Source organism: Acanthochromis polyacanthus, chromosome 10, assembly GCF_021347895.1.
Source record: "Acanthochromis polyacanthus isolate Apoly-LR-REF ecotype Palm Island chromosome 10, KAUST_Apoly_ChrSc, whole genome shotgun sequence".
Taxonomy (NCBI): Eukaryota; Metazoa; Chordata; class Actinopteri; family Pomacentridae; genus Acanthochromis; species Acanthochromis polyacanthus.
Window position 1 is genome coordinate 679,180 of NC_067122.1, and position 14,585 is coordinate 693,764.

General features: G+C 40.4%; 1 protein-coding gene and 1 long non-coding RNA gene across 6 annotated transcripts in view; both read right to left on the reverse strand.

The window, feature by feature from the left end:
• Positions 1-14,585, reverse strand: part of LOC110965896 (transcription factor COE3-like) — a 187,358-nt gene that overhangs the window by 16,909 nt on the left and 155,864 nt on the right. For all 3 annotated transcript variants that reach the window (XM_051954580.1, XM_051954579.1, XM_051954578.1), the window contains one exon: positions 9,252-9,340. In XM_051954580.1, the coding sequence (XP_051810540.1) occupies positions 9,252-9,340 (89 nt within the window). The remainder of the gene's footprint in view (positions 1-9,251; positions 9,341-14,585) is intronic.
• On the reverse strand, positions 9,350-12,494 carry LOC127535789 (uncharacterized). 3 transcript variants are annotated; one of them, XR_007944669.1, is made up of 3 exons: positions 10,609-12,494; positions 10,019-10,503; positions 9,350-9,743 (listed from the first exon to the last, which is right to left on the reverse strand). It is a non-coding gene; the product is annotated as an uncharacterized LOC127535789 (long non-coding RNA). The 3 variants fall into 3 exon arrangements; XR_007944670.1 differs by having other exon boundaries at positions 10,019-10,251; positions 10,525-12,494; XR_007944668.1 differs by having other exon boundaries at positions 10,019-10,419; positions 10,462-12,494.

Sequence of the window (14,585 nt, forward strand, 5' to 3'; positions counted from 1 at the left end):
GGCAGCACAAACACACTGAGTCTGTTTCCCACGACAACCGGTGACCTCACAGGACACAGTCCAATACACACACACACAAAGTAAGACACACACTGTTTTTATTTTTTTAAAAAGGACAAAGAGATAAAACTAAAAATGGAATCAGTAAAACATTTAGCCTAGCTTAGCTTCATCCACAGATTGGAAGTAGAGGGGAAACTGTTAGCCTAGCTTAGCACAAAGACTGGAAGCATAGAGAAACAGTTAGCCTAGCTTAGCACAAAGACTGGAAGCAGAGGTGAATAGTTAGTGTAGCATAGCACAAAGACTGGAAGCATAGAGAAACAGTTAGCCTAGCTTACCACGAAAGCTGCAAGCAGAGGTGAATAGTTAGTGTAGCATAGCACAAAGACTGGAAGCATAGAGAAACAGTTAGCCTAGCTTAGCATAAAGACTGGAAGCATCGAGAAACAGGTAGCCTAGCTTAGCACAAAGACTGGAAGCATAGAGAAACAGTTAGCCTAGCTTAGCACAAAGACTGGAAGCATAGAGAAACAGTTAGCCTAGCTTAGCACAAACACTGGAGGCATAGAGAAACAGTTAGCCTAGCTTAGCACAAAGACTGGAGGCATACAGAAACAGCTAGCCTAGTTTAGCTTAGCACAAAGACTGATTTACATGTAGAATGTGTTTCTTTATGTTCTGAGTTGTGTGTGTGTCCGTGTGTGTGCAGCCTGCCACTCAAACCTCCCAGCATGCCTCTGTGTTGTCACACTCTGCCGACATGCTACGTGTGTGTGTGAACATACGTGTTGTCGACGTGATGCATGTTTACTGAGAGTCGTCGTGTTCGTTCCTTCATTCATTTCAGTTTCGTGTCTTTTTCCCTCCGAAGACTCAAACTGAAACAATCAACCTCACAGGTGGAACTACACAAGTGTGTGTGACGTTGTGGCGTGTGTGTCTGTATTAGTGTGTATTACTGCGTGTGTATTAGCGAGTGTGTGTATTAATGTGTATTAGTGTGTGTATTAGTGTGTGTGTTAGTGAGTGTGTGTATTAGTGTGTGTGTGTGTGTGTGTGAGTGTGTGTATTAGTGTGTGTGTTAGTGAGTGTGTTAGTGTGTGAGTGTATTAGTGTGTGTGTGTGTGAGTGTGTGTATTAGTGTGTGTGTGTGTGTGTGAGTGTGTGTATTAGTGTGTGTGTTAGTGTGTGAGTGTATTAGTGTGTGTGTGTGTGAGTGTGTGTATTAGTGTGTGTGTGTGTGTGTGTGAGTGTGTGACGGGCAGCTGCTGCCTCGCGGCGTCTTGCTGCTGCAGCCGAGCGAAGGAGACATTAACTAACTTCTGTTTTCTAATGGAGATTAATGAAGCCCGAGCACAACACACACTCACTCACACACACTAGTACAGACACACAATAAGACACACACTCACTAATTCACACTCACTAATACACACACTCACACTAATACACACTAATACACACTCAGCTCCTGTGTGTGTTGTTTATTGTGTACTGTGTGTGTGTTGTTTATTGTGTACTGTGTGTGTGTTGTTTATTGTGTACTGTGTGTGTTGTTTATTGTGTACTGTGTGTGTGTTGTTTATTGTGTACTGTGTGTGTTGTTTGTGTACAGTGTGTGTGTTGTTTATTGTGTACTGTGTGTGTTGTTTATTGTGTACTGTGTGTGTGTTGTTTATTGTGTACTGTGTGTGTTGTTTATTGTGTACTGTGTGTGTGTTGTTTATTGTGTACTGTGTGTGTTGTTTGTGTACAGTGTGTGTCGTTTATTGTGTAGTGTGTGTGTCTTTCTGTTTTCATTACATCCTGACAAACACAACAGCCTCCTCAAGTTAATGACGCCTCCGAGGCCTCGATGCTGCCGCTCAGTGTGTGTCTGTGTGTAGACAGGTGTGTGTGTGTGTGTGTTTGTGTACACACACTTGTTCATTTGTCTGCGACCTCCCTGTGAATCAAACATTAAGTACAACTGTAGAAGAAGAAGGACGAGGAAGAAGAAAAAGGAAGTGGATGAAGAAGAAGAATGAATGAACTGATTAAGGGAAGAAAAGACAAAAGACAGAAGTTGTGTTGTTGTAAAGTTGTTTATCATCACAGAAGTGGTGTAGATTCAAGTGATTGATTGATTGATTGATTGATTGATTGATTGATTGATTGATTGATTGATTGATTGATTGATCCGTGTCATCCCTCCATGCATGTTGGAATGTTCACTCAGATTTTCCTTCCTCCTTTCTTTGTGCTTTTCTTCCTCAATCCGATCAGTTTAATTTCTCAGAACAGCTGATTGTCCTATGCTACACACACACACACACACACACACACACACACACACACACACACACACACAGGATTCCTGTCTGAGCGAGTCGCTGCCTGTCAGCCAATCAGAGCGTCCGTAGCGGCGCTAAAAGGCTTCGATCGATGCTTTAATGCACCGAGTCCCAGTTATCATCATCATCATCATCATCATCATCATCATCTCTTATCGCTGACCCACACCTCCCACTGAGGGGGAGGAGGAGGAGGAGGAAGAGGAGGAGGAGGAGGCTGGGGAACGAGGGAGAAGAAGATGGAGACGATGAGGAGGATGAAAAAGGTCTCTGGTGTTTCCCTTCAGGATGGGAGGTGGATGTTTGGGGGGAGATGGAGGCAGCTGATTGGACGGTCGACTTTGGGACATCTGGCCAACGATTGGCCGAAACAACGGGTCACCTGACATGTTTAAGCATCACTCCACTGATTCTACATATTCTACTCTATTCTATTATTATTTTTTAGTTTTTTTATTCTTTATTTCTGGTATTCGTTATTTATTTTATTGTTTAGCACCTAAAACTCCTCATTAATTTCTATGTTTTCACAAAGGTTTACAGAAACCACAAAATATCCACAAAAGTGTCTCGCAATGATGATAAGGAAATATGTTCAAAATAACTGAAAAAAAAAACTGAATTCTAATAGTGGTTAGAAATCTGGGAAATCTGTTAAAAAACAGTAAATGAGTAAAACAAAATGTTTGTCAATTTAATGCCCCCATAAAAGCTTCAATTTATGTTAGTAAAATAAACTATTTATAATACACATATTTACTACAATATTTACATTTATTATAAATATTTTATGATTATCTGCAGAATAGTATAAAAATAGCCATAAAATTCCTGACAAAATGATTATTTGAATGCCTAAAAGTAAAATATATTATTAATTTTGCAAAAATAAATGTCCAAAAATCTCAGAATATTTTTTAGAAATAAAGTGTGATAAAAACAAAACATTGTTCTGTTTTTAAAGTATGTGTAAAATATGAGAAACGTGTTTTTGCACAAACAAAATGTCCAATAAGGTGAAATGATAACGAGACATTTTTGTAAAATATCATAAAAAATGTATGAATATGAAAAATGTATAAATAGAAATAAATGTGATAAAATATTTCCAAAAATACAAAATATAGAAAATGCCACGAAATATTCCTGAAAAATATCAAAATATTTTTAAATCAAAATAGAAAAAAACGTATACGGTGACAAAAATAAAATACAAAAAAAAATGTGATAATTTACCCCAAAACTGCAAAAAACCTCTGAAATTCTGACTAAACATAATCTAATGACAGCCTTCTTTATTCAGAAATAAAGCAGCAGTTTGTTCTCAAGTAAAACTAGTGGAATGATCATTAATGTGTTTTTAATATTTCACTGTTTTATCTTGAACTCAGAGTGAAGCAGCAGATTTCGGGTCAGGAGTCTCAGTTTTGGGACGTTTCAGGTTAAATCTGTGGATTTTCTTCAGGTTTCTGCTCAGAAACGACGGCGTGGATGTTTTCCTACAGACTGGGGTGTTTCTGAGCCGATTAAAGCCTCAGAGAGTCGAGTTTCTCTCCACCTGAAGCTGCTGTGTGGGAGTCTGCTCCTGATTCATCAACACGTTCGCCTCCACAGCCCAGTTTAAACGCACACACGGAAAAAAAACACAAAAACCATTCAGAGCAAAACACAGCCACAAAAAGTCTGCAAAATATTAAGAAAATATTTTTAAAAAAAACAAGAAAACAACATCACAAGACGTGTCCACAACATCTTTAAAAATGTTAATATAAATATAGGTTTAAAATAAAAATATTCATAAAAATAAAAATATTAACAATAAATATTAATACACTTTTTGATCATTCTTCGCACAATAATTGTAATTTAAAATAACCATAAATTTAAAAGATTATGTTTAAAATGATAGTAAATGACCCCAAAAATCAGATGACAAATGATGACTATTAAATAAAATAATCTCACAAATAAATAAATAAATAGTTGATAAATATTTATGTAAAATATCATGGACACTTCTTGGGATACTGTTTCCTTGTTGTTGTTTTAAATTATATATATATATATATATATATATATAATTTCATAATAATATAATTTTATCATATATATAATTTTAATTTTTTTACATTTTAAAAGTATAAACATTTTTCGCCTAATAGCTTCAACCTTTCAGAGAATTTGCTGCTTTGTGGTCGTTTTGTGTCTTTGTGGTTCATTATTGTACGGGGTCATTTTTTGTCCAGTTGTGGTTGTTAGTTAGTTTAATTTAATTAGTTTCTTTTAATAAAATCAGTCAGAGTGAGTATTTGGATGCTGCTGGAAGGACAAAACTGGGAACTTGTTTTCTGATGTTTCATATGTGAAACAATCGACACAGAAAACTGTCGACTGACGAAAAGAAACGAGAAGATTTCACCAAAATATCCGATGTTGCAACATTACGAGTCGGTTTTCTGCTTCTGAAATTCTTAAATCACCACCACAGATGAACGTGAAGGATCCAGAGACGTGAGAAGATCGTTCCTGGTGGACCTTCACACCCTCTCAGAGCCTTCCTGCCCTTCTTCTGTCCATCTCAGCACATATTCCTGCTTTTCCCTCCACCCATCCATTGCTCTTGCTGCTATTTCCTCCTTCTGCTTTCCAGAGGCTCTTTATTATCATTTTGCATTTTTTGTGGCTGTTTTGTGTCTTTGTTATTTTGTGCTCTTTATTGCAATTGTGTTTCTTTTTGTGACTGTTTTGTGTCTCTTGTTGTAATTTTGCATCTTTTTCTGGTCCTTTAGTTTCTCTTATAGACATTTTTGTGTCACTGTGGCAGTTTTTTGTTTCTTCATAGTCATTTTGTCTCTTTGTTGTCAGTTTTGCCTCATTGTGGTTGTTTTTTGTTGTTTTTGCCTCATTGTGGTTGTTTTTTGTTGTTTTTTTTAGTTGTAGTTATTTTGCATGTTTCCGTGGCTGTTTTGTGTCTCTTTGTTGTCATTTTGCATCTTTTTGTTGTCATTTTGTGCCTCTTATAGACATTTTTGTTTCATTGTGGCAGTTTTTTTTTACAGCTGTTTTGTGTCTCTTTGTTGTAATTTAGAATCGGAATGAGAATATGATGCTTCTGAAATTCTTAAATCACCACCACAGATGAATGTGAAGGATCCAGAGACGTGAGAAGATCGTTCCTGGTGGACCTTCACACCCTGAAAGCTGCACAGAAACCCTCTCAGAGCCCTCGTGGCCTTCCTGCCCTTCTTCTGTCCATCTCTTGACATATTCCTGCTTTTTCCTCCACCCTCCTCCTCCTCCGCTGTCTCTTTTTTCTCTTTCCCTCCTCTGGTTTCTAGGGGCTTAATTACGGGGGGCCGACTCCGCGGTTGAGGAGGTGCGAAGGCGAACGGGGATCGGCGTGACCCTGGAGGAGAAGCCATCAGACAGCGGCCTTAACAATGATAAATCACCCAGAGCAGAGCTACAGATGCAGCCGCCGCCCCGCTGATCTCTATAAAATATGGATGGACCTGTAGGAGGAGGAGGAGGAGGAGGAGGAGGAGCCGCCCGGATCTCCAGATTAGCGACTATCAGGCGTAAAGGTATTCTAATGATGCGGGACAAGGAGCCGGGTTAATTCCATTCAGGGGAGGCCGATTGGAATTCAGCTCGCCGGCCGAACGTCGCTCATTATTCTCAATGAACGCCGGAAATCTCCTCATTCATGAAGCGGGCTGGAATTAATAATCCCCAAACGGACGGATGGATGGAGGGATGGAGGCCCCTGGAGTCCAGGATGGGGGCCACGTTTAATCTGCTTCTTCACAAATCAGCAAAAAACAGGAAGCAGAAGGATCAACTTCACCATAAAATCAGTAAAATTTGTTGGTTTTAATCTCAGAACCAGTGATCCTTAACCGTAAAATTTAAGTGAGATCTCTTAACAAATGAGGTTTTTAAACATCATTTAACAGCAATTTATACATGTCGTCATCTGAATTAATTATGTAAACAAGTTTTTAAGTCAGCAAACTTAGGAACTTAAGTTGTTCCAATTAGTTTTTCTATTATTTAAAATTAATTATTAAGAGTTCTGAACTTAATTAATGTAATTTCAAATAAGATAAACTAAACTCATGCTATGTTGAATTAGTCAGAGATGCAGTCAATTAAACCTGACTAACTGTGATGGAGGGACGCTAACAGTTTCCACCTGCTTCCATTCGTTGTGGTAAGCTATGCTAAGCTAAGCTAATTCAAGGTAAAGCTGAATCTTCTTGCAGTTAGCTTTGTTTGTTTACAGTCTGAGATGTAGCCAGTTAAACTACATTAACCTTGATGGAGCTATGCTAACAGTTACTACCTGCTTCCAGTCGTCATGCTAAGCTAAGCTCAATTAATTTAAGGTAAACTTGTGTCTTCTTGCAGTTAGCTTTGTGTGTTTACAGTCAGAGTTTTAGAAAGATACCTTGGTGGAGCCATGCTAATAATTTCCATCTGACTGGAGCCTTTATGCTAAGCTAAACTCACTTAGGGTAAACCTGCGTGTACCTGCAGTCAGCTTTGAGTTTGTTTACATTTAGAGGTGTAGTCAGTTACATTGGTGGAGCTATGCTAACAATTTAATCCTGCTTCCATTCTCTGTGCTAAGCTAAGCTAATTTATAGTAAACCTGCCTCTACTTGCAGTTAGCTTTGTTTGTTACAGTCAGAAGTGTAGTCAGTTAAACTACATTAACCTTGATGGAGCTATGCTAACAGTTACTACCTGCTTCCAGTCTTCATGCTAAGCTAAGCTAATTTATAGCAAACCTGCCTCTACTTGCAGTTAGCTTTGTTTGTTTACAGTCTGAGATGTAGCCAGTTAAACTAGATCAACCTTGATGGAGCTATGCTAACAGTTTCCTCCTGCCTCTAGTCTTTATGCTAAGCTAAGCTACATCCATATTAGCTAAATTTGTACATCTCAGCCTCTACATCAAACTAGCTCTGTGTGCTTACAGCCTGCAGTTTAGTCAGTTAAATCTGTTTCCACCTGCCTCCAGTCTTTATGCTAAGCTAAGCTAAGCAGAGCAGCTTTTTTCAGGTGTGGATAAATCCATCCTGGTGTTTACTCCTCTGCTTTCCATTTTTGCTCCCCCTGCTGCCCCCATCATCCTGCAGCTACAACCAATCAGTCGGTCCAGATCTAGCCTCGGCGCTCTGATGTCTCGGCTGCAGGTGAAAACAAAAGAGAAGTGACACCTCCAGTTAACCCGTCGCTGCTCGGTCGCAGCCTCGCCGTGATGCCTGCCCGCCCCGAAACGTCCGGGAGGGAAAATATCTGCGGCCTTATTGAGTTTTCTTGTGAATAAATAAATATGTGAATGGCGGGCGGGCGGCTGCAAATCAGGCCATCAAAGGGGCCAGACAATGTACGCTCGCTATTAGTATCAATTTACAAATAAACTGCTTTTTTGGTGACTGGATCTCCGATGTCAGATTTTGATAAATGGTTTCAATTTGGCAGCTGCTTTGGAGTGTCAGAGCCCATCTGACGCTCGCCGCCGGCCGCCGCTGCTCGCTGCCTCTCAGAATCTGCCTCAGTTAGCGCCGCCGCCGCCGGAGAATAACGTCTTCATGCTAACGGGACACCTGACGTCCGGGTGTGCAAAGCGATGTCTGGAAGCAGCAGCAGCTCCTCAGCGCTTCTATAAAACTAAAACTGACCTGCAGAGACTTCAAACCAGGGGTGTCCAACATGAGGCCCGTGGGCCAAAAGTGGTCCTCCAGAGGGTCCAATCCGGCCCTCAGAGTGTAAAAACTACAGAGAAGACATTAACTGCAGATTGTAAATTAGTAAAACTATAAATTTAAAATCATTTCTAGACCATGACAAGTTGTTTGGATCATAAATACCAGATTGTTCTTTTGTTGTTTTGTGTCTCATTTTTGTAACATTTTGTCGTGTTTTTTGTCTTGTTTTGTCTGACTCGTTTCATTTGTCATTTCCTTTTTGTCTTTTGCTTTGTTTCATGTCGTTTGTCTCATGTTTTCATCGTTTTGTTTCCTTTCTGTTGACTTTTTTGCGCTTCGTTTTTTGTCTCGTTTGTGTCCATTTGTTGTCACTGTAACTATTTTGTCTAATTCTCTGCTTTGTTTCGTGTCGTTTCTCTTTTTTTTGGAGTGGTTTTGCATCTTTAAGTCCCTGTATCGTTTGGGAGTTTTTGTGTGTCTGTGTGTTCAGTTTTTGCATCCTTCTCTAGTTTCCTTGCATTTCTGGTTTGAGTTTTTGTGCCTTTTTGTGGTCAGTATTCATCAGTTTTCCGTCAGCTCAGAGGCCTCCAGTGATATAAATAATTTTACTGACTCCAGACTGAAGAGTGAAAATCTGCCTTCAACTTTTTAATGAACAAGAGAAAAAGTCATGAAAATGTGAGAAACAGAATAAAACACTGAAAAACAACGGAGAGCTGATTCTGGTTTGAGATGAAGCTTCACATTTTAGGCTCATTTCTGTTCTGAAACCTGAACCAACACTTTGTAAATGTGTTTTTCTTCACTGCCAAAGAAATTCATCCTGAAACCGTCCAGAATCTGCATCCTGGGACACTTTCTCCCCTTTTTACTGATGAAATCTGCCGACAGAAGCACCGTTTGTGGTTGTTTTACCTCTTTAAAGGTAAGATTTAGAAGTTTGAAGGGAAAACTTTAGAATATATTTAAAAGCAAATCTGGTAAAATGACGGTAAAATGTTTCTTCACTCTGACAATCACGTCATCTTCACCATTAGCTGGTCTAATTCCACCGAGAAACAAACAGAACCAAGAAAGAACCGACAGATCCCATCTGCAGGTCTACAGAGGCCACAGAGGGACAAACAGCCTCCAATTACCTGCTGCACCCAGCCAACACTTCCTGGTTGTGACATGTGACCCGTGACCTCACACTGACCTTAGGTAACCTCTCGGGGTCGCCGGGGTGACGGGGGATGACCTTCTGTAACCGCTGGAAACCGTAGTCGATGGTCGGTTCGTTCAAGGCTGCAGGACGACAACGAGAAAGAGTTAGAGCGACAAACTGACACACAGACACACAAACATGATAGAATATGATAGAACGGTGTTACCTTTGGAGACGCAACACAACTTAACTGACTGACCCACAACAGGCCATCGTTTCTTTGCATCTTTTAGGTAGTTTTAGTGTCTTTGTGATCAGTTTGTGTCCATTTATGGTTGTTTCACCTCTTTTATATTTATTTCACCTATTTAGGTGTTGTTTTACTCGATTTGTTGTTGTTTCATCAATTTTAGTTGTTTCACCTCTTATTGTTGTAGTTTCAACTTTTAATTGTTTCACTCTTAGTTGTTATTTTACCTTTTCTGGTTGTTGTCGTTTCACCTCTTTTAGTTGTCGTTTCACCTCTTTTAGTTGCCGTTTCACCTCTTTTTGTTGCTGTTTCACCTCTTTTAGTTGCCGTTTCACCTCTTTTTGTTGCTGTTTCACCTCTTTTAGTTGCCGTTTCACCTCTTTTTGTTGCTGTTTCACCTCTTTTAGTTGCCGTTTCACCTCTTTTTGTTGCTGTTTCACCTCTTTTTGTTGCCGTTTCACCTCTTTTAGTTGCCGTTTCACCTCTTTTTGTTGCTGTTTCACCTCTTTTTAGTTGCCGTTTCACCTCTTTTAGTTGCCGTTTCACCTCTTTTTTGTTGCTGTTTCACCTCTTTTAGTTGCCGTTTCACCTCTTTTTGTTGCTGTTTCACCTCTTTTAGTTGCCGTTTCACCTCTTTTTGTTGCTGTTTCACCTCTTTTAGTTGCCGTTTCACCTCTTTTTGTTGCTGTTTCACCTCTTTTTAGTTGCCGTTTCACCTCTTTTAGTTGCCGTTTCACCTCTTTTTGTTGCTGTTTCACCTCTTTTTTGTTGCTGTTTCACCTCTTTTGGTTGTCGTTTCACCTCTTTTAGTTGCTGTTTCACCTCTTTTGGGTGTCGTTTCACCTCTTTTGGTTGTCGTTTCACCTCTTTTAGTTGTCGTTTCACCTCTTTTAGTTGCTGTTTCACCTCTTTTGGGTGTCGTTTCACCTCTTTTGGTTGTCGTTTCACCTCTTTTAGTTGCTGTTTCACCTCTTTTGGGTGTCGTTTCACCTCTTTTAGTTGTCGTTTCACCTCTTTTGGGTGTCGTTTCACCTCTTTTGGTTGTCGTTTCACCTCTTTTAGTTGCTGTTTCACCTCTTTTGGGTGTCGTTTCACCTCTTTTAGTTGCTGTTTCACCTCTTTTGGTTGTTGTTTCACCTCTTTTAGTTGTCGTTTCACCTCTTTTAGTTGCTGTTTCACCTCTTTTGGGTGTCGTTTCACCTCTTTTAGTTGTCGTTTCACCTCTTTTGGTTGCTGTTTCACCTCTTTTGGTTGTTGTTTCACCTCTTTTGGTTGTCGTTTCACCTCTTTTAGTTGCTGTTTCACCTCTTTTGGTTGTCGTTTCACCTCTTTTGGTTGTCGTTTCACCTCTTTTAGTTGCTGTTTCACCTCTTTTGGGTGTCGTTTCACCTCTTTTAGTTGCTGTTTCACCTCTTTTGGTTGTTGTTTCACTTTGTTTTTACAGCTGTTTCAGATCTTTCTGAGATGTCTTTGCATCTCTGAGTCGTCGTTTTGCATTTCTGGATTAGATTTGTGTGTCTTTGTGGTTGTTTTGCGTGTTTTAATCCATGCTACAGCCTTCAGTACGCCCCATGAATGAAACCTAAGAGCAGACAGATCCTCCAGCCGGTTGTGAATCTTTTCCGTCATGTCGGTCCGTCAGCAGTAGCTCCAGTCTGCAGCTTCCTATTAGCAGCAAGCGCTAACGGCGAGCGCTGATCTCTCTCCCTCTCTTATCTGCTGTTTATTAAGTGTGAGACCTCACACTCCACCTTCTCCTCCTCGCTCTGCCTTTTCACCGCCGCTAATTCAATCCAGCTTCTCTCTTTTCTCTCCCTCATTCACCTCCACAGACAATCTGCCTTCCTCCTCCTCCTCCTCTCCGTCCAACAGAAACACCCGGAAATGAGTTCGGGGAGATACTTCTCCATAATCAAGCCCATTAATCATAAAAGGCTGTCAAATTTGACTTTGGGGACAATTTGTCAGCCGATCTTGCCCACTCCGCTTTTGTCACCGTTGGCTCTTGTATTCTGTAAGGATGATTGACACACCAAATGCCGGTGAGTAGAATAGCTAGTTTGCGCTAATATGCATAACCGCGGCTTTCATGAATAAGAATAAGGCAGCTATACGGCGGCGCAGAGGGGTCTCCTTCAAAGGGCCCCGCCGCCGTTTGTCGCCGGCGCTCCAAATAGATGTTATTACCATTATAACAATATTTGTTTTCTTTCCCCGGGAATAAGGCGGCCGCGAGCTGCTAAATCAAATTTGTCGGAGCCCCGTTTCAGGCGGCGGAGGAGGAGAAAAGGGGCTTTCAGGCTGCGACTGGGGTGGGGATGATATCTGAAGGGTGACAGAGCGCTGAGGGACGAGGCCCTCTGCTGCTGCCATGTTGGGTTTCTGGATCCCGGAGAGGAAGAGGAGCACGAATCCATTACCTCCGGCCAAACGGGGATTCATTGCGGGATCCCAAAGAGGCTTTTTGGCGGGACGAGGAGCAGCGGAGGATGAACGGAGATAATGCGGCGCTGCGACGCGAGCAGCAATCAGCGGAGAATCCCAAAACGAAACGTACAAACACCCCAACTTAGAAAAGACGTGGAGGCTCGATAGGAGCTGCAGAAATAGAATAAAAAACCCATTTACAGCCCGACACACGAGAGGACGAAGACCTGAGATGTTTAACTCTTCATCAGAAGGTTTCTCATCTGTGAACTCAGGAATCAGAACGTTGACTTGTTCGTGTGTTAAAAAGTGTAATAAACTCTGAACTGCTCTGTCTCTGAAAAAATAAAGAAAAAATAGATGCCAACTGTCAAAAAAGAGCCGCAACACGACCACAAAGACTCTGAAAATGTCCACAAAAAGATGCAAACGATCACAAAGACACAAAACAACACAAACACGGACCCCAAAATGATGACCGACAGATGGAAAATAGCTAAAAAGAGAAAAGTAAAGGACCAAACTGCCTTCAAACAACCACAGAGAGATGCAAACGAGCTAAAATGAGACAGGAAAAGGCTACATAAAGACGACAACAGCACTCACAATAACTACAAAGAGACAAATTACTGAACTGAGCGACAAAACCACAATAAGCTCAAAATATCCACAAAAATGTTTTTAAATTGGTGAATCATTTTAGTTTGTTTGACTGCAGACGTTTGTGAATAAACCTTAGAGATGGAGGCTTGATGCTGTAAAAGAGATGCTAAGCAACCACAAAAACACTCAGTAAGATCCCAAAGAGACAAGAAGAAACAAAAATGAGACAATAGAAAGAGAGCATAATGGCTAAAGAGAGACAGAAATGAAAAAAAAAACACTAAAAACATGATAAGGGCTCAAATGAGATACAAAATCACCACAAATATAGAAAAAGAGCTAAACAGAAACCCGAAATGACTAGAAAAAGCTAGTAAAAATAACTACAAAGATCAAAACTGTGTCTTACTCACTTAGCATTAGCTTATTAGCTTGTAAACCAAAAAGGACGATGGCTAAAAGGAGATTTCTATGACCAAAATAAAAACAACCACAAAGAAACACAAAAGAGCTAAAATGAGATGCAAATGATCCAATAAGAGCTGCAAAACAACCCCAAAAACAGTTAAAACAACCACAGAAGGACAAAAGGGACTAAAAAGAAAAAGAAGCAAACTGACGAAAATGAAAACAAATATCTTAGCATTAGCATTAGCATTAGCCTCTGTTCTCTTAAGATGTTTCAAAAAATTCCCACTTTTTGTGTTTAGAGGAGAAGCTCAGAGGTTGGAGAGCAAAGAGATGCAAAAATAATGGCAAAGATCTTTAAAATGATCACAAAGAGAATAAATAACATGAGATGCAAAAAAGAAAAAAGAGAAAACAAAGTGACATCAGAAAGAAATGGTTAAAAACAAAATAACTGATATTAATAGTCTCTTAGCCTTAGCATCGGTAGACACAAAACGGCAAAAATTAGACACAAAATGACCACAAAGAGACAAAAAGAACAAAGAACAAGTGACAAAAGAAGCAAAATGGCTAAAATGTCAACAAAAACAAATGAAAACACCCACAAAGAGAAGCACAACTGCAATATCTGTTGCTTTGCTCACTTAGCCTTAGCATTAGCCATCACCACCAAGAGACAAAAATTAACCCAAAGTGACATCTAAAATTCCCCAAAAGAGACACAAAATGACCACAAAAGGAGCAAAAAGAGTTTTAAAAAAGCCAAGAATGACAAACAAGACAATAACAAGTAAAATAGCAGAAAGAGATGCTGCTCTCTTAGCCTTAGCCAGCACCACAAAGAGACAAAAAAAAACCCAAAGTGACAGTAGAACAACCTAAAATGTCTAAAAAGAGACACAAAATGACCACAAAGGAGCAAAGAGTTTAAAAAAAGCCAAAAATGACAAACAAGACAATAAAAAGTAAAATAGCTAAAATGTCAACGCCTAGAAAGAGATGCTGCTCTGTTAGCCTTAGCGTTAGCCAGAACCATGATGAGACAAAAATAACCCAGAATGACGTTTAAAATTCCCGAAGAGACACAAAATGACCACAAATGCCAAAAATAAAACCAAAACGTCACAAAAAGTGACACAGAATTACAAGATCTTCCCTCTGTTGCTTTGCTCCCTTAGCCTTAGCATTAGCATTAGCCACCACCACCACAAAGAGACAAAAATAACCCCAAAATGACAGTAGAACGACCTAAAATGTCTAAAAATAGAGACAAAATGACCACGAAGTGACAAAAAGAACACAATGACAACAAAGAGAAACTAAACTTGATGCTCATTTGGCTTTAGCATTAGCATTAGCGACGGTTTGGGTTGGTTTGACTCCTGCATTTGAAGGAACCCCAGTGGGTGGAGGCTGATGGTGCGTTCAGGGACATGGCGGACCCCAGATGGAGGCCGAGGCTCTAATGAACCTCTGGACCCCCCTCCCCCCCCACCATCAGTAAATTAAGCCCATTACTTCCTCTTATTAAAATCTCGCCGCTCTCTGACCTCAGCGCCCCATTGGCTGCCTGCGGGGCTCCTCCCAGCCAATCGATAGCCGGCTGCCTCCCTGCAGTAATTGGAGACGGGCGGCTGGCGGCGGCGAACCCTGACCCCCTCCCCCCAGCGCCACGCCGCCCATATGAAGACAGA